Source organism: Glycine max, chromosome 10, assembly GCF_000004515.6.
Source record: "Glycine max cultivar Williams 82 chromosome 10, Glycine_max_v4.0, whole genome shotgun sequence".
Classification (NCBI taxonomy): Eukaryota; Viridiplantae; Streptophyta; class Magnoliopsida; order Fabales; family Fabaceae; genus Glycine; species Glycine max.
In genome coordinates this window covers 11792056-11812101 of record NC_038246.2, presented here as the reverse complement: position 1 = coordinate 11812101, position 20046 = coordinate 11792056, and the positions used below count along the sequence as shown (strand labels likewise).

The 20046-nt window shown below is 35.7% G+C and overlaps 2 protein-coding genes across 6 annotated transcripts; both read left to right on the top strand.

Moving 5' to 3' along the window:
• The first annotated feature begins 50 nt into the window (after window positions 1-50).
• On the top strand, window positions 51-15955 carry LOC100785422 (tRNA-dihydrouridine(20/20a) synthase). Of its 5 annotated transcripts, none has more exons than XM_003537116.5 (13): window positions 52-387; window positions 850-906; window positions 1002-1128; window positions 2005-2132; window positions 2229-2298; window positions 2398-2500; window positions 8962-9079; window positions 9161-9242; window positions 12189-12250; window positions 13987-14059; window positions 14180-14260; window positions 14601-14681; window positions 15635-15955. In XM_003537116.5, exons 2-13 carry the CDS (start codon window positions 872-874, stop codon window positions 15791-15793), a joined length of 1119 nt encoding a protein of 372 aa, XP_003537164.1. In that variant the 5' UTR covers window positions 52-387; window positions 850-871; the 3' UTR covers window positions 15794-15955. The 5 variants fall into 5 exon arrangements, with proteins under 5 accessions (XP_040862011.1, XP_040862012.1, XP_003537164.1 ...); XM_006588842.4 differs by having other exon boundaries at window positions 54-387; window positions 845-906; XM_006588841.4 differs by having other exon boundaries at window positions 56-387; window positions 781-906.
• Window positions 15956-16234: 279 nt separating this feature from the next.
• On the top strand, window positions 16235-17149 carry LOC100305919 (putative photosystem II subunit T). The gene has a single exon (NM_001251812.3). It carries the CDS (start codon window positions 16296-16298, stop codon window positions 16599-16601), a length of 306 nt encoding a protein of 101 aa, NP_001238741.2. The 5' UTR covers window positions 16235-16295; the 3' UTR covers window positions 16602-17149.
• The last annotated feature ends 2897 nt before the right edge of the window (window positions 17150-20046 follow it).

Here is a 20046-nt window from a genome sequence, read left to right as displayed (position 1 = left end):
GGAGAAGTGATGGAGAAATGAGAGAGGAAGGGAGAAGGGTTGGGGGTGATTGTGAAAGAGGAATGGAAAAGTGAGAGAGGGTTGGAGGTGTAGGAAAAAGGAAGAAAGGTAAAATGGTCAAATTGTTATGACTGGTAGTGCCACTAAATTTTTTTGGTAGGGGCAATAGCAATGCCCTTGGCGTTTCCCCACAGGCCCACACAGTACAGCTCAAGCAAGCAAAAGGGGTAAAATTAAAAACAGGATTCACCAAAAAAAAAGAAAAAAAATACAAATAAAAACAGGGCACAGCAAAGTTGCTTCCCGAGTTCCAGTAGTTGCGGACGGAGGTTAGAGTAATTTGTCTCCGAATTCTGCGAACGCGCTGCCCCCACTTTCGTCCTTAGAGTAATAAACCTTTTCTCTATGCTTCCCTTCAAATCCCTCATTCCACATGTAACAAAAAAAAAAAAAATCCCTCATTCCACATTCTCCACCACACCAAAAGAAAACCATTTTTCTATTTTTTTTTTTTTGGTTTCAATACCGATTTCCCTCGTTTTAGAATCGTTACCATACTAGTTTTATTAGAGGCTTTCCATTCTTTTAGTTATTTTATTTGCTAGAAACTTTATTCGTACCCATGATTTGAAAAAAAAAAATTAATGCTTTCTTAACCGTTCGTAAGAGTTATTATTGTTGTGAAGTGATAGAGTCTCATTGAGTAAACATACCGTTCCTATTGGTTAGCTTTAAGTTGTAGTATTTACTTGCACATAAGTTCTTATGCTATTGTTGCAGATTCTTGTTGGGGACATCATAGAGGAATTTGTGCTGATTAGGGTTGTTTTCTGCTTTTGATCAGAACAGAAGGAAGAATCACTTAGTATAGATGGTTGCAGATCACTATTCTCCTCCTCTGTTTAGGTGGGGGTAGCTATGTATCTCACTCTGCTTTGTGCTTGTGCTATTTTGATATTTTTTCAATCCGGTTTTGTTGTTTTCTTTGCTTGGATTTTCAGTGTGGCTCCAATGATGGACTGGACAGATCATCACTATAGGACTTTGGCACGCCTCATATCGAAACATGCTTGGCTCTACACGGAGATGCTTGCAGCTGAAACAATTGTTTATCAAAAGGGAAACCTGGTAAGTTTGTAAGCAAAATTCTGCTTATTAAAAGAAAAAGGGGAAGAACTTGGAAAGGAATGATGTATGAATTACAATGTTCATGATTGCAATTTGTCAAGGACCAAATTCTGCTAAAACCTTAAGCTGCTAGGTAGCGGCTTATTTGTTACAATTGCTAAGATGTATCGAGGTAGTGAAGAAGAGTTTTACTATTTCTGTATATTATGTATACCTATGTATTGATATCACACTGATGTCAGTAGCAGAACTTCAGTGATTATATAAAGCTATTCTGGTTCAGTTCTATTCTACCACCTATTTATGTCCTTATATCTGTTTCCTAACACACCCTTTCATGAAAGAACCCTTTGGCTTGAAGTTTGGTTAATGCATAGGCCAATTATACCAAATGCCAAAACCATGTCAAAGACCAACTTTCTTCACAGCTTAAACCGTTATGTAGAGACTATGGCTTTATATTTCTAACACAATTAATGGTGTGCTCATAGTTATCTGTGGTAAAATATATTGCATAACTAGTTATCACTGATTTTTTTTTTTTTTTAAATTTATGTTGAACTTTGTCAGATATATAGGGATGTTTCTGTTAGTCTTATTTAGGTCTTTATCGTGGGCTTTATGTATTATTGTTTCATATTATTTTGAAAAGATTGTGTAGCAAGCTGTCTTAACTTAATAAAATTCAGAGTACATGTTTTGAACTGAGACACAAGTTCTTCACCTTTGGGTTTATCTATTTCTGTTAACAAACTCTACTGTTCATCTCATTGGGTATATGTGTGTGCACAAGAGCACAAGTTGATGGGTTGGTACCATTTTTGGATAAATTGTCTCTGAAAAAACCACTGATTCTTTTTTGTCTATTTTGCTCAGGACAGATTCTTGGCGTATTCTCCAGATCAACATCCTATTGTGCTTCAAATTGGAGGGAGTAATTTAGATAATTTGGCAAAAGCAACTGAACTTGCCAATGCTTACTGCTATGATGAGATCAACTTCAAGTTTGTTTATTTTCTTATCTTATCATCTTAATTCATAATGTTTCATTTTTATATTGATCTTTGACAGATCCATTATTTATTTTCAACATATACCAGCTGTGGATGCCCGAGTCCTAGAGTAGCTGGACGTGGATGCTTTGGCGTACGTCTTATGCTTGATCCTAAGGTTAGAAAATCGTCCATACTTGACGCGCAAACAGATTGAACATGTAAATTTTCTACATCAATATGTGCTAATGTAGAACTCTAATGTATACAAGGAAAGTTTGTTGCAGAGGCTATTTCATTAATTGCTGCCAATACAAATGTACCTGTCACTGTCAAATGTCGAATTGGTGTGGATGATCATGATTCTTACAATGAATTGTGTAAGGTTCTTTTTCAACAACATTATTTGTCTATTCACATTGAAAGGATGGAAAATTAGGACATTTGTATTGAGTTCATCCCTGGGGAGGAAGGTTGCACCATTCAAAGGTCAAGGCACGCCCCAAGCCTTAGCTATAGGGCTTATAGTGGTATTTACAAATGACCCACCATGACTAATTAAGAATCACTGGCTGGAATGACATCCAAGACCTTTGAGTCAACACATTTTAATCCTCCAATTGAGCCTACCCTTGTGGCAAAATAGTGTGCTTGCCAGATAATCATAACTAAGATATATTTTAAGTATGGCTGCATGGCTCCCATCTGCCATATTTCCGAAGTTTTTTCTACTAAGCTGCTTGCAAAGAATGTCTTTCTTTAAAATGCACTAGATGTGTTACCTAATGGATTAGGCACTATGTGGGTTCTACTTCTAGTCATCTCTAAACCCTTGGTTTTTTTTTACCATACTCAAAATTACTACTTACTAAATGAAACCAAATTGCAACCTGCTGATAAGAACCTGTAATTTGTATACAATAAATTATTATTCTTGTTCTTAGTACTAGAAGGGTTGAATTTGGTAGCTAACCGTTAATGAAAATGAATATCATACTGATAGATTATTAAAGTGTTTAGAACTAGGAAGCATGAATAGAATGGCATGTACACAAGGATATGAAAATTTTTGAAAATGAAAGGATACAACATGACTATAGAACATAAAAATTTTGTACCAAGTTGTCATAAAAACAAAAATCTTATAGTTCAAGAACAAATCAATGTTTTAAAATCTAGCAGGAGACATGGTAAATTATATCATTTATCTAATTATTCTGGTAATCTCATCTATATTATTGTATAAATATAAATTTAAAACATAATCATAGAATGCACATCTAAGAGTATTCAAAGTGTGCATGAATTGTTTGATATAGATAATTGTCCAACACATGTACTTTAGAATCTAAAAGTAAATAATAAAACATTTTTTTTTGTTTGCCATTGGATGAGACCAGTGAGAATAAAAATTGAAGTTGTCATCTATTTCAGTCCCTTGTATGTCATTCTTCCAATGACATTTTCCTTTAACGTAAAAAATGTATTTTTTTAGAAAGAAGAGAGAAAGAGGACAGCTAAGTGGCAAACAAGAAATCCTCCAAAGCCAAAAGAGAAAACAAATCTAATATAAAAGTGGTAAAATAACAGCAAGCTGCCTGTTATCTACAAATGTGAATGGGGAAACTCCGTTTGAACATCCTTTAGCAAAGCACCATGGGGGGTCTAATAAAACTGTCGTATCCTATCTTAAAAGTAAATTGAATCCATTATTCCATATTAACATGTGTGCACTCGACTCTAACCAAATGCTCCCAATGGTTGCTGTATTTCAAAATTTTCACAAAACTTTTTGCTTCCATATTTGCCAAAACCTTTAAACTTATGTGCTACTCTAGCTTAGAATCAAGGGAACAACATGATCTATTTGGGATACTTGTAAAACATTGGGTTTGTGTATTAGAAACTGGATCAGGAAATAGTGGAAAACAGATACAAAGAGATGAATTTTTATTGAATGTCAGTATGTCACACATCTCCTTAATTCTAAATTAAGGTTTATTGCAGAATCAAGAGGGAACATGGAAGAAAATGATTACAGAGAATTACTCTTACTGCCCTAAGAAATTCAAGAGTCTTGTATTTACCATGAAGAATTCCCTGGATTTGGGAGCTATAATACCAAATAATAAAATTGAGTAGAAAATAAAAGAAGACTGATAGAAAGAGATAAAAATTTATTGAATATCACTATACTTCCTCATTCTGGCTGGGATCAAGTTGATTGCAGAGTCCTTGGATAATTATACAGAGCCTTCCCTCCCACCTATTATTTATAACCTGTTATTTCTCTCTTTTTAACTAGCAGTTCAGAGACTGCTAACTTTGGCTGTGGAACTTATCCCTGCTTAAGCATTGGCTTTGCCTTGGTAAAGTTTTGCCTAAACTGGTCTTCATGTGGATGAGTTAACCTAGTGTTTGGGTCCAAGATCCACTTGAAACACTGACCAGGGCAAAGCTGATGCCGTGGCGGGGTTTAGTCAAAGGGTCTTACAACAAAAAGAAAGTGTGCATAGTAAAAGACAAAAGAAAAGCTCACCAAGGATCCCAAACAGGTTATCCTGTACAAATTCTAAGCTAGATTAGTGCTTAACAAACGTATCTGTAGAAACAGAAATTTGAGGTTTGTGAACTTTTAACAAGCCAATAATTTGATAATAATCCACTTTCTGACATGGTATTAGAACCTATTTTAGATGGGTCAGTTCAGAAACAGATTTGATAATAATGCTTAAGTGTCTCACCACTCAGCTGAAACTTCCCATACCTATATAATAGGACCAAAGGTCAACAAGTACATGAAATGAGAGGGTGCACAGACTGCAACCCCCTGATGAAACAGTTACAGCAAGTGGAAAGGGAAAAGAGTACTACAAACATATAAAATAATAACACAAAGGTACATGTGAAACACATAAAACATATAATAGACTAACACCACCCCACCACTCCCTCAAGCCAGAGCATATAAACTGTATGCTCCAGGCTTGGAACAAATAAATTAAATTCAGTCAAATTATCTGCAAGTTGATCATCTGAGCTGACAAACTCTGTATTAATCCTTGGACAATAACTTCTCTCAGAAAATGATGGTCAATCTCTATATGTTTAGTCCTCTCATGAAACAGTGGATTAGAGGCAATATGGAGAACTACCTGATTATCACAATACAACTTCTTGGCTGAACTTTACAAAACTTTAATTCTTAAAGAGATTGTTTGATCCACATTAGCTCACAAGTGGTTGTGGCCATAGCTTTATATTCTGCTTCTGCACTAGACTGAGCAACAATGTTCTGTTTCTTGCTCTTCTAAGAGATAATGTTGCCTCCAATGGATACACGATATCCAGTGGTGGACCTTTTGTCTATGGGGCATCCAACCCAATTAGCATCAAAATACCCAATAATTTGGATATTTCCTTTATCCTCATAACAATACTTGTCTTGGAGCCTTTTTAATATACCTGGTAATGCGAATCCCAGCCTTTCAGTGATCAGCATGAGGATCCTGCATGAATTGACTAACCATACTAACTGCAAAAGAGATGTCAGGCCTTGTAATTGTGAGATTAATTAGCTTTCCAACTAACTAGTCTTCTATATCTTTTTGGATCTGAGTATGGTTCACCTTGGTCTGCCATTAACTTTTGATTTGGATCCATATGACTATCAATGGGTCTACAATTAGTCATGCCTGATTCTTCTAAAATATCAAGAGCATACTTCCTTTGTGAGATTACAATGCCTTCCTTTGATTGAGCTACCCCAATACCAAGAAAGTATTTAAGAGACCCAAGGTCTTTAGTCTGAAAATGACAGGACAAGTGCTTTTTCAGCTGGGTGATTTTAGCAACATCATTATCGATGATAACTATGTCATCCACATAGACCACAAGGTAGACACACTTCCCAGGAGATGTATGACAATAAAAAACTGAATGATTTCCTTCACAAAGTTCCAATCCAAAAGCCTCCACAATGTGACTAAATTTTCCAAACCAGGCTCGTGGAGACTATTTGAGCCCATAGAGAGATCTATGCAATTTGTAAACTAAACTAGACTCCCCTTGAGCCACAAACCTAGGAGGTTGCTTGATGTAAATCTTCTCATCCATAATCACCATAAAGAAAAGCATTTTTAATATCCAATTGATGTAGAGGCCAATGGCGAATGGTAGACATGGCAAAGAAAAGACGCATTGTGGTAATTTTGGCCATAGGAGAAAATGTGTCATTGTAATCAAGGCCGTATATCTGATTGTTTCCTTTGGCCGCTAATCTTGCTTTAAGACGATCAACCTCACCATCAGGGCCAACCTTAATGGCATAGACCCATTGGTATCCAACTGTCTTCTTGCCTAGGGGAAGAGGAACTAGCTTCCATGTGCCACTGCTTTTAAGAGCCTTCATTTCAAGAATCATGGTTTGTTGTCATCCAAGGTGATCAAGTGTTTCACGAATATTTTTGGGAATAGCAATAGAAGACATGGAAAATACAATGGAGACATGATGAAGACAAACAATGATAACTCAAATAAATGGGATGAGGATTTCAAGTAGACTGAATACCTTTTCTAAGAGCAATAGGCCAACCTAGGCTTTCATCATGAGGATCTGTCGTAGGTGTGACTAATGGAGAAGAACATGAATCAAGTGACTCATCCTGTAATGTATCATTTCCTTGTGACATTTGTCGAGATGTGACGGGAGGAGATGGACTTTTAGTTGGAGAATGATTTTGAGTAGATGAACTTTCAGTTGGAGAATGGTTTTGATTTCCTTCTTGGTTGGGAGTTTCATAGGTAGGAGACACTATTGGACTGAAGGATGGGATAGGTAATACTTGTTGTAAGTCTTGCATGGAAGATGAGAAGAAAGGGGTTTCTTCAAAGAAGGTAACATCAGTAGACATGTATAACCTCTTAGTGTCTAGAGAATAACATCGATACCCTTTTTGAAGGTGGGAGTACCCAAGGAAAACACATTTAATTGCCTTGGCTGGAAGCTTGTCCAACCCCATAGAGATGTCATGGACAAAACAAGTACAACCAAAAACACAAGGAGACACATGATATAAGGGTTCATTTGGAGAGATAATGGAAAAAAGAATCTTATTATCAAGTGTCGAAGAGGGAATTCTATTTATGACAAAGCTAGCAATGAGAACCGCAAAACACCAATAATGAACAGGATGATTTGCATTGAGCAATAAGGTGCGAGCAGTCTCAACCAAATGCCTACTTTTCCTTTCTATTAGTCCATTTTGTTGTGGTGTATGGAGACAAGTAGATTGATGCAAAATGCCCTGTGAGGATAAAAAAGAAGAAAGAAGAAATGGCAGAAGAGAAATATTCTTTGGCATTATCACTTCAAAGAACTTTAATAACTTTTCCAAATTGGTTCTTGATTTCATTGAAGAAGATGCAAAAATAGACAAAATTTCAGATCTATCCTTCATTAAGTACACCCAAGTACATCTAGAATGTTCATCAATAAAGGTGACAAAATATCTGAACCCAAAAGAGATAACACGAGTTAGACCCCAAATATCTAAATGAATGGTGGAAAAGGGAGAAATGCATTGTGGTTCAGTTTGCTTTGGAAAAGAAGACCTGGCATGTCTGCCTAATTGAGATGACTCACATTCTAATCTTTGTAGTTTACTAAGACCAGGAACCATTTTCTTCAATTTTGACATATTCGGATGACCTAAACGATCATGAATGAGTTTGGGAGATGGGGCTGCTAAACAGGACACAGAAGAATTGGTTTCTAGATAGTAGAGTCCTCTTGATTCATGTCCTACCCCAATTGTTTGACCCTTACCATGTTCATGTATAACAAACAAATCAACATAGAATGTTATAGAACAATTTGAAGACTTGGTTAATTGTCTTAAAGAGATCAAATTAAAGGGACAATTAAGAACAAAAAGGACAAATTCCAAGTTTAGCGAAGGAGACACTGAAATTTGACCAACACCTTTAGAAGCTACCTTAGCACCATTAGCTAAGGTTATGAGATGAGGAAACTTTGGGGAAGACAAAGAGCTAAACAAAGAAGCATTAACATAAATATGATCTGAAGCCCCTGAATCGATTACCCGTGGACCTTGATTGTCCAATAATTGAGAAATACATGTTGTTGAAACATTTGGCACTTAACATAATGGAGCTTGGCTACTGGATTTCAGCCTCAAATATTCTTGATATTCCTCAGTAGAAAATCTTGGCTTGGTCCCTCATGGACCTAGATAGAGGGGGTGTGTTGAAGGTCGCACATGGCGGAGATATAAGGTTGACTTGGTGCTAAAGAGCGAAGGGAGGGAGGGATAAGTCTTGGGTTTGAATCCTCCCACTAACAAAAACCAACAAATTAACAACTAACATTTGCCGATCCAAAAAAAAAATAAAATAAAGTCTCACATAGCGGGTAGCCGTGGACAAATGGAGACATCTTGAAGTCCCACATCGATTAAAGATAGTGTCGAAATAATCTATATAAGTCGGGAGTAATCCTCACCTAACAAGCCGATTTTGTAGGGTTGAGTTATACTCATAACCTACTTTATGACATTTTCCTATTTTTTGTAATAGGGAGGCCACTATTAGGATCTCAGGGTTGAATGGTTGTTATTTTACTTTTTACTAGTGTTCCGAGTTTGATTGCTGGTCAATAAGATAGTCACATTTTGTGAAACAATTGTCTTAAGAGTGTATTGTTATTGATATGATTTATATGACATAATTTTATGTTAGGTTGCGATTCTTTAAAATAATTGCGTCTTTGTTGTTGGGGTTACATATTAACCTTTATGTCATCACTTTTGTTGTCTATCAGGTGATTTCATTTACAAGGTTTCTTCTTTGTCACCTGCTAAGCATTTCGTAATTCACTCAAGGAAGGCACTGCTTAAGGGCCTCAGCCCAGCTGAAAATCGGAGTATTCCTCCACTGAAGTATGTGCCAGACTGCTGGAAAATTTGATTTTTTTTGTCATTAAATATAGAATTGGAGATGATACAGATTTTTTAATGCAGATATGAGTACTTTTATGGCCTCTTACGTGACTTTCCCGACTTATCATTTACAATCAATGGTGGTATTGCTAGTATTGATGAGGTGAGTTGTTATCTGATTGTTCATTGTATCATTGAGAATCAGTATTCATTATAGAGAAATTTTCTGATACAAAAGTACAAAGTGTATTCCCTAAACTGTTATGATCATTCAAAATACATGGCTGTATTTAAAACTCACATTTCTCTGAAGCATGGACACTGACAAACGCTCTAATTTCTAAACATCGTGGGACATGGCATATGATGCACCTGCAAACACAGGGCATGTGTGTGATATGCAGACATGGCACCAGTATCATGTGTTCATGCTTCATAGACACATTACATATGTGTGCAATAAACTCAGTTTATAGTGTTTTAACAGTTATTCCCCCCATTGTGGTTCTTGTAATAGAAATTGAGAGTTCTGGATCAAATTTCTGTTCTGTATAAATTAATCAATCACTTTACACTGACCGCACAGTAGTACAGATTAGTTTATATACTAGTAGCAGCTTGCCCAGTGTGCATTACAGAGGCAGCTGTTGCCTAACTAACAGCAGATAGGCTCAACTAACCTTTCAAGTAATTCTAGAACGCACACACATAAGCTCGGGATGAGAAATGATCAAATATTTGCTTAAGACCTTTTCATTTCCAGTGCCGTCACCATTGATTAATATTCTTTTCATTTGGCAACCTGATCACTGATCTTGTCTCACATCAACTCGAGTGGTCTTTCCTCTGCAACTCCATTTCCATTGGAGCTGTCATGTGCTGGCCTCACTTTTGTCTTGAATTTTCACATGCTGGCGCATCCTGCCATGTGTGGTGGCACTTCCGGCTGCCGTTTGCATTGGTGCTTGCATTGTCATACTTGTCTCTCTCTGTCCTTTTTCTACATCTGTGCTACTTGTCTTGTTTGGCCCATGGTTTTTTGACTGGGGCTCCTTGATTTGTCTCATGTCAGCCCTTGATTTGCATGCATCTTTACTACCTGTTGAAAATCAGAATATAATATTCTGATTCTATTAATAATAGCGGTTTATAGGGCCATAATATTTGATTTAGAGGAAACAAAATATCCTCTATTTATGTGTAGTTAATGTGTTTAACCTATATAAACACGCATCCACTCTGTATTCCGATGCACGATTTTCAGTCAATTTCCCTGTATTTTCTCCTATTTTAACATGGTATCTAGAGCCTGACAGAGGTATCACAGACATTGGCCACCGCCTTTTGCTCATCGCTCATTTTCCGGTGAAGAACTTTCCGGTCGCCTATCCTGTCACCATCTTTCTCCGGTGTGTTTTTCGGCCACCGCCTTCTGCTCACCACTCATTTTTCGGCAAAGAACTTTCCAGTCTTCTATCCTACCACCGCCTTCTGCTCGCCAGTGATTTTCCAGTGAAGAACTTTCTTGTAACTATCCTACCACTGTCTTTTTTGGCATGTTTTACAGTGACTTTTTTGTGTCTTAGGTGCTCTAGTCCGACCATGTCCCAGATGCATTAGTTTGAAGTTTAAATAATTTGGTCTCCAACATTATTGGTTTGAAGTTTCCAAATGTGGTTTCAAGAAGAATGGACCTTGTTATGCTTGTCATGAATTCTTGCTGGTGATCATTCTAGCTATCTGCCAAAGACATTTTTCTCATGCAACTTTCTCTGACTTCTCCAACATCCCTGAGTTGCTTTTCAAACTATTGTTCTTGGTGTAGCTCAATTTTTATGTTTTATTTATTTGTTTAGAATAAATTTTCGTGTAACAAGCTGAGAGCTTGGTAAGCTTCAGCTTGAGGGGGGGGGGGAGTGTTGAAAATTAGAATATAATATTCTGATTCTATTAATAATAGCGGTTTATAGGAACATAATATTTGATTTAGAGGAAACAAAATATCCTCTCTGTACGTGTAAATAGTGTAATTAACCTATATAAACTTGCATTTGCTGTCTATTCCTAACACTTGGTTTCCAGTCATTTTCCCTTTGTTTTCTCCTATTTTTACACTACCCATCCCCACCCATGGCTGGATCTATCTCTGGTGCCTCTCGTATATAATCTATCCCTGGCACCTCTTGTGGCCTTCTTTGTGCATGTCCAAACTACCTTAATTGATTTTTGCTCATCTTTTTCTCAATTGGTGCTATGACAATCTTTTCTCGTATATAATTATGCCATATCTTGTTTCATCTTGTGTAACCTCCCATCCATCTTAACATGCTCGTTTATGCTACTACCACCTTTTTCTCATGTTCCTTTAAAGCCCAACATTCACTACCCTATAGTATAGTTAGATGTATAACATTACCATAAAACTTGCCTTTTGAGTTTGATTAGGTACTTTGTGATTACAAAAATCCTTGATGCATATTATAACAGTGTTATTTACTGTAATGTTGTGTATCAAGGATGACCCACTAATCCTTTATTTATAATGAGCAAATAGGATCTACATTAATTACATAAAATCAATCTAATCTAAGTAATAATGAACAAATCCATAATTGCTCTCTAATGATAATTAAGAGAATAATATATAATTCTAACACATATAAGTGTATGCATAATTAATTATATATATTTTTTTTTGTTTGATTTTTCTCTATAATGATCACTATCTTGTATAAATTCAATGCTATACCTTCTTGAATTCTACTTGTGGCCAGTCGCTATTAGTAATAGACAATTTGAGACCATGCTAAAGCCTTTTTGAATTCAACATATAAGTCAATTTACAAAAGCTAATACTGTTCAAGATATCATTAGGCTTCTGCATGACGGTGGTCTGCTTTTTTTGTGCTAAAATTCTGGTAACTGGATTCTATAATTTTGCTGATAATCTGATGTTTGAGCTACCAAATAATTTCTCTCCTCCTTGGTTCTGATTTTTGAGATGGTTTAGTGCAGTCATGAATGTAATGTATCTATAGGCATTTTCTAGCATTGAAATTGTTCTCATTATAAGTTTCATATTGTTCTCCTTTGTGGAATTCAACTGTAGGTCAATGGAGCTCTAAAGGCTGGGGCTCATGGTGTTATGGTTGGACGTGCAGCATACAATAAGTAAGTGTCAAGTACAAAATTCTCCAACCCCTGCCCCTTTTGCCTGTGTGAAGTCTCAAACGCTTTCAAACATCACGAGTCTTCTATTTGGGGAACAAGCTTACCCCTCAACTAGCTCCTCATAATAAATGGCCATGTGATTTCAGAAAAAGTTGTAGTTTATTTATTTTAAATCTGAAGATGGACAAGTATTGGAAGTCAGTTTTCTCTTTAAATATTTTATGGAATATCCCTTTATTTTTTAGTCTGACCAGAAGTTTTCTTCATGATAAACAAACTGTGATGGAAAAACTTTTTTGAATTTTAAATCTGTTGCTACAAATTTGAGTTGGAGTTAAGGCAATTGTACTGTTGCTAGATATGACTTCCCAACTGATAGATACTGGTTCAGAAAGTTATTGAATATCCTCCTGATACTCTGGATCAGTGGAACCCAAAGTAAAAGAAAAGCAAGAATGGCTTACAAACCTGGTCTCTCCCACCCAAAGCTTACTAACTGACCAACTAACTGAATTCATTTACATTCTCTTCCTCTATTTATATCCTGTGTCTGCTACAGCAGCTAAATGGCCAACTGACTAGCAGTAATTTGTATTCTCATTGCCACCTCTATCTTTCTGGTTTTGTACATTGGGAAGCCAAATGTTGGCATTGTCACAGTGAGGAAGAGTTAAAACAAACAAGCTATAACATGACATAACTAACAATGGCTGGCCCCCTTGGCTCTTTGGGACATTCTTATTTCTTCTAGCATGTATGTTCCTAATTAGGGCATGTTGCTAATAACATCCTGTTGAAAACAGGACGGGGTGGGATCATGTTCTAAACTTGGTGCATGGTATTTCATATGTCATTATTATTATTATTTGTGTTACAAGTCAGAATAATGATGATTTTATTTGTACTGCTACTGCATGATCTCAAACAATCAACAATGTATATTAAGTAATATCATTTCGTGAAAACCTTTTGAGAAATAGACATATGTATATCTTTTATTCTGGGTTAAAGTAGTCTTTCTCCAATATGCATATTTGTCAAGAACCAACCATCTAAAAAGTGTAAGCTTTTCAGTTGATTTCCATGAATGTTTTGGTATAACCTAAAGTGCTTTAGAATGCAATTGTCCTTTGGGCTTAAGGAATGGACAAAACACTGGCCGATATACCTTCGATAGAACTTGATCAGAACATGGGAAATAAATAGAAGCTTTATTGACCAAAATATCTATCTCTTGACCTGTATCAAAGATAAAAAATAAAACACACTGAAGTGTGAAAATAGACTGCTCAAGCTTTTTGAGATCTGGTCTCTCCCTCTAAATTCTGCTCCAAAACCAAAGACTGCTCCCACTCTATTCTCCTTTCTCCTAGTTACAAACTTACCACTCTAACCTACTAATTGATAATCCAGCTGTCAGACTAACTACAACTGTCTAATCAGAACAGTTACTGTTATTAGTTACTTACTGATTCAAGCCCCATTGAGGCATCTAACAACCTTCTGTGGAGATTTAATTGTTATGAAGTATGGGGAGTGACATGGATACCTCTTTTGACTAGTTGTTCAGTTCTGTTATCATGTCAAGAACCAGTTATCCTAATTTTGAAAGAATCAATTGTTAGATTGAAGTCTAGAATCTAATAATATTTTTTCTGTCGATTGAACTTTCTTAATGTGGTTTATATAAATTCATACTTTGTAGCTTGAGTAACCATTGTTGATAATTTCAACAGCCCTTGGCATATTCTGGGACACGTTGATACTGCAATTTATGGTGCATCAAGTAGTGGTCTTACACGTCGTCAGGTTCAGTCACTGAAATTTTGAATAAGAATGTATCAAGCTACATAAATTACTAACTGCACTTTTGACATAACTTAGAGCATGCTAATTTTTGTTTTTATTGTTTTCCCTCATTTCATCAAGGTCCTTGAGAAATATCAAGTATATGGGGACTCAGTGTTGCAACGATATGGACTTGGGCCATCTCTGCGAGATATTGTGAAGGTGGGAACAGACAAATATAACCTATTAGTTGATTTCCATGCTTGCAAAATTTCTAATTCTAATTAAAGTTCCTCTGTAGTATTATATAAAATGATATAAAATAGAGGCACAATAAATCTATAGCTTTGTTATGGTTTAAAAGCCTTGACTCAATTAAGGGTTCCTGTTTTAAATTAGGATTTGGGAGTTAAAACACTGACATGCACTGGAGGATTGCTTTCCTCGTTTTTCCTCCTCCCTTTCATTTGAGTGAAGCAAGTTGTATATCCATCACTGATATTCTAATTTTTACTTCTAATTATAATTTGCTGTTATCATATGAACATCATGTTTGCTGCAGCCTTTACTTGGCTTTTTCCATTCTGAGCCTGGGAATGGACTTTGGAAGCGCAAAGCAGATTCTGCTGTCCAAACTTGCACGGTATAATTACTATGAAAAACCTTATTATTTGAGTGCTTAGAACAATATTTCACTTTGTATTTAGATGAAGTTGTCAATGTCCAGCATAGACTACAAACTTCAATCATCAAGCAAATCATACCTATTCTTCTTAATTTACTTTTATTTCCCTGATTTCTATTCATGGATGGTAAAGATGCTTGTTATGTGTTAATTATCTTGTATAAAGAATAAATGCCTATAATTTAGGAATAGTTTGCTTTTAATTACACAATCAGAAAGTAATTAAGACAGATAATTAGGTAATATTCTGTCAGTAGATTTATTGCATATTCCTTTCACAGTTTTAGTTAGTTTTTCTTTTTTTATCAGCAGATGTTAGTTGTGCATTTGTTAGTTTTCACAGTTTTAGTTGACTCATGCATATAGACATGACCTAGGACTGTAATTTAATATATAAAATATTCCCGTTCTTACAATATGGAGGTGAGGCACCATGGCAGATCCATCCATAAGGAACCATTTATCCCTTTAACTGTCATGCAGTGCTCTACTATTCTCCAGTGAAATTTTCAACCAAATGTTTGGACAAAATTCTGTTGGGGACCCCCATGTTTGATATCAGTTACAATTTTAGATTAGAGATGAAGTTAGATAGGAATAAATTGTACCAAAAACAAATTATAGAAATAAAAAGATAGAGATTATGCCTGTAAATACTGAGCTAGTGGAGTAACCAAGTGAGGTTCATGGCCAAAACAAGGCACAAGAATTGCATATATAATAAATGTACGTCTATCATTTGGACTAGTTTGGTCAATTTTGTACTATGCAGATATCATTTACTGGTCTAGTTATCTTGTGGCATAATTTTAAATCATCTCTTTCCTTTGTTTACAGTAATTATCTTTTTGTACTTTAGTCGTGTTGTGTTGTGTTGCTTCAAATACTAACTGAATTTTTGAACCATGCAGACAATTAAATCATTTTTTGAAGAAACCCTTGTAGCAATTCCTGACTCAGTCTTGGATTCAGCTGTTGTGAAACCACAATCTGGTCGTGGAGATATTTTTGCCAACATATACAGCTCGCTGCCTCCACCATATAGAACAAGAGAAGAGGATGTCATATAAATCTATCAGTAGTCTATTATAGTCAATTGACTCCAAGATGAGATGTAACCCATTCGATGTAGAAATTTCAAGTAAAAACTAGGGAACTGCAATTTTTTGTGGCTTATTCTTTTTTACTCTTGATTTTGGTGAAACATGTAATGTGTTAGCATCTCTTTAGAAGAATGTTGGGTGGCCCATATTATTTTATTTCAGATAAGACCAACGTGGCATTATTTAAAGGAAATGGAAATGGCAAAGCCAGTACAATCCTCATGTTTCTGATCCTTCTTATTAGCATCTACAAACGCCCCAGGACCACTAGGCTCCACTATATTATCAATTATTCAACGTGGCAATAACTTATTGGTCATTTCATGAAAGAGATAAGATATTGCATGGTCCTACCACCATGCCCTTTTTTTTTGTGATTTACGTTCCATATATTCATCCTTTGGTCCAACTACTTGCACCATAGCAAGTAGCAAGGAGACTAGTTCTGTATTCAGATTACATTGCAAAAATGGCATCATTCACCATGACAGCTTCTATCTTTGGCTGCCCAGCTGTCACCAAACGGTCGGCAGTGGCTGCGCAGAGGAGATTACTCGTAGTGAGTGCTGCCAAAGCTGAAGGGGAAAAGGTCAGTTATGACAACAATGATAGCAATGGAAGGAGGAACTTGATGTTCGCTGTGGCTGCTGCTGCTGTTTTCTCTGTTGCTGGGATGGCAGTGGCAGATGAGCCTAAACCAGGAACCTCAGAAGCCAAGAAAAAGTATGCCCCGGTTTGTGTCACCAATCCTACAGCTAGCATTTGTCGCAATTGAGGATCTCCTGTTTCATTTTACCTCTGATGATCGGAAATGTACGTTGGGGATGTAGTAATGTTTTTGATTTAATATGATCCTCATTGTACTAGATGTTCATAAAACTATCCACTTTGCTTTGTCTATTTGGTGTCTCCAGTTTAATGGTTAACCAAGGAATTGATGGCGCTTAAGTAACATTATTTTCCCTTTTGATTTTCTTTGTTCGCTTAGTTTAAAGTTGATAAAGAGCTTACTATTCCCCCTTCTTCGAGGGGAAAGAAAAACAATTTGCAGTCAATGAAGATGAAAGGAAATTGAAAGGTTTTAGAAGTTCAAAGCATTTGTAAAACCAAAATGAACATGCTGGTCTGAGTCGACTCTCAGTCATCCGAATCCACGTACAAGTTATGTAGTTAAAGATTGGTTCAATGTAATTACCACAAAAAAATGCATTTTGGATTCAACACCTATGTACCTTTATGTAATTCAACCATTACACCAAAATTTGTTCTTAAATTTGTTCTTTGTGTGAATTTTAATATATAATACTTTTTTATTAGATTGAATATGGAATAATTATCTGTGTTTGGATGAGGAGTTTCAAAATTTCAGAAAATTTGAAATGTCAAAATTAGAATTACTTTGATTTTAATTACTTTAATTTTTCTTAAAAAAATGCATTAGATGCTACAAGGAATGCGACAAAGTGTCACTGTAGGTATAAAAACTGTAGAAATAAACACATTTGTACCTACACATAATATTAGTGTAGATTTTGGATGGGATTCAACCATATTGTGTCACTATAGTCTATACTTATATTTTATAGCATGTCTGGGAATAAATTTATTAACATAAACCAACATGTATTATGTGTTACTATAGCCTACACCTAAATTGGGAATAATAGTTTTAACTCATTTAATTACTATAGCCTACACCTAAGATTTAATTTAATGATTGGTAAAAATAGCAATTATAGGTATGAACGTAGCAATCATCATCTCCTGTCTATTCACAAAGAAACAGCAGAATAATTACGATAAAATTGGATCATAAGATTTAAGATTGAAAAAAAAAAACATGGCAAATGTTTGTTGTAAATTAAAGATGGTGGTTATCTAAGCAAAAGATTAAATACAGATGGTGGTTGCTAAAGCTAGGGTGCTGAATTCAAACCCAACAGTTTGCCAATGAATTTTAAGCAGAATCGGTATCATCTCATTGTTGTTTTCTGATAATCAATTCCCATACTCTTTGAAAAGTCCTAAAGTAAAAGGAGATCTCATCTCCAAGGCTGAAGTCATTATTCCTCAAAAATTGATACCATGGGTTAGTAATGCATTGTTGACCAATGTCAGGATGGTTGACAGTCAATGTCCATGGAAGAGGATGGCCATGATTTGTGAGGATTGTCATATGTTGAGCTGAGGCATCAAGATAAGGTAGAGCAGTGGGTGAGAGTACCTAGATTAGAGATGTAAATGAGTAATACGATTTAAGGATAATAAAAATGACATTGTTTGATTATAGAATGGAGTTTTACCAATGGATAAGAGGCAAAGATCATAGCTTGACTAACATCTACAGTCCATACATATGTTATTTTGTTGCTGGAGGTCTTCCACATGTTTGATAATGGAGGGGTGGCATGAAGTGTACGTTGAAGATCCAATTTTTTCCAGAAGCAATGTAAGTAATGGTGATACCTATGTAAATGTTTAATTCTTTTCTAAACTACTTTAATCCTTCAGCGAAGAAGTATTTATTGTGGTATTTCCTGACCTTTATTGGATAACTACATCTATTGTATGCGAAAAGGACAACTGATGGATATTGAGGTGCCCATTGTTGGTGGTAAAATGAGGGTATTTCAATGACGTTCTGCAAGAACAAGATTAAAAATGATTAATGATGTAAGGTGAATGAGTTGGGAATGAGAATGAAAATCACTTTCTTTTTCATGTAGACAGTATAATATACTTGTATAGATTAATAAACTTACCCTGTCGTTGTGGAATGGAGTGACAAATTGTTATGTTATGTTTGTTCCCATTAATCTAGGTTGTACCTATATTTGAATATTGTATGATGGAAGAGCTTACTGAATAAATATGAATGTATAAATTTGTCGGGAATCAATATAGCTGTTTTTTTTTTTAAAAAAGAAACATGTAGTATATGAATATGATGGTCTAGGATGAATGATGGTTTGTTATAACATGTAAGGAATTTAGAAAACGAAGAAGTCATAACAATAATTCATAGTATTGCATTATTTGTGGTATATGTGGAAATGCAAATTAGGATGTTTTTAACTCAGAGTAGAGAGAGTAACCAAAAAGAATCAGAAAAATATATTCACAAACAAAGTTGAAACAAAAGAATGGGATGTTTGGTTCGACATCCCAAATGTGGATTTCCATGTTTACCAAGAATCAAATAGTTATAACTTCCACATCTCATTCATAATTTCAGGTTTCCAAACACCTAGAACGTAGCATAGACAAAGCAATACCAATAACCATAACCAAAGGTACCAAATCAAAGTTCAAATGTTTCTTGCTTGCACAAAAACCCAACATCATAAAAACCAAAAAACTTAAGCTGCATTAACAATTCCCGCCCCCACTTGACAGAACTGTTGCGGTTACTGGCATGTTCTTCTTCTCCTACTCCTTCTTCGACCTCACAAAATGGCATCGCTTTTGATAGGAATAAAAGTTAAAGGAGTTTATGAAGGGACTTACAACGCTGGAAGAAGTGGAGGATTGCGAACTCATGGCGATAATGGATAGTGGATTGATTGCTACAGATGAAGTCAAGTGTGAAAAACGGATTTTGGCTGGTGAGAATGATTGAGGAAGCAGGTATTGAAATGATGGTGAGTTGGGTTTCCAATGCGTGTAAGGGACGGCTGTTGGAGTGGTTCGATGAGTCTTCACCATTATGAAACTTAAATCATGATTTAAAGTACGGGAAAATGTGAAGCTTAAGGTGCGGTGAAAAGATTGTGAAGTTGAAAAGACAACTATAATGACCAGACATAAGGAAATGAAGAGACTCGTAGTGCAAGTGCTTTGATGCGTTTCGAACTGAAAAGTCAAATAAGTAGTGGTGTTGGCCATTCGAGTTTCAATATTGTTGTTCGTTGGTTCTAACCATGCCTAATAAAGATATTCAACTATTGTGTTTTTCTTTTTTAATTATGTGTGTTGGGCCTCGCCATTCAAGAGAAGATTGACAACTCTAGTTCGAAATAAGAGTCTAGACTTTTCTATTTAATTTCTAGATTAATTATCTTATTTGTAATTTTTGTCTTTAGGCCTCCACTCATTGCTTCTTGTACATGTTGTTAAAGGGGGCAAGAAAACATTTATATCAAAGAGTAAGTGTTCAATATATACTTGTCTAATCATTATTGTTAGTTATGCTAACGATGCTAAATTATGTGCTGCATATG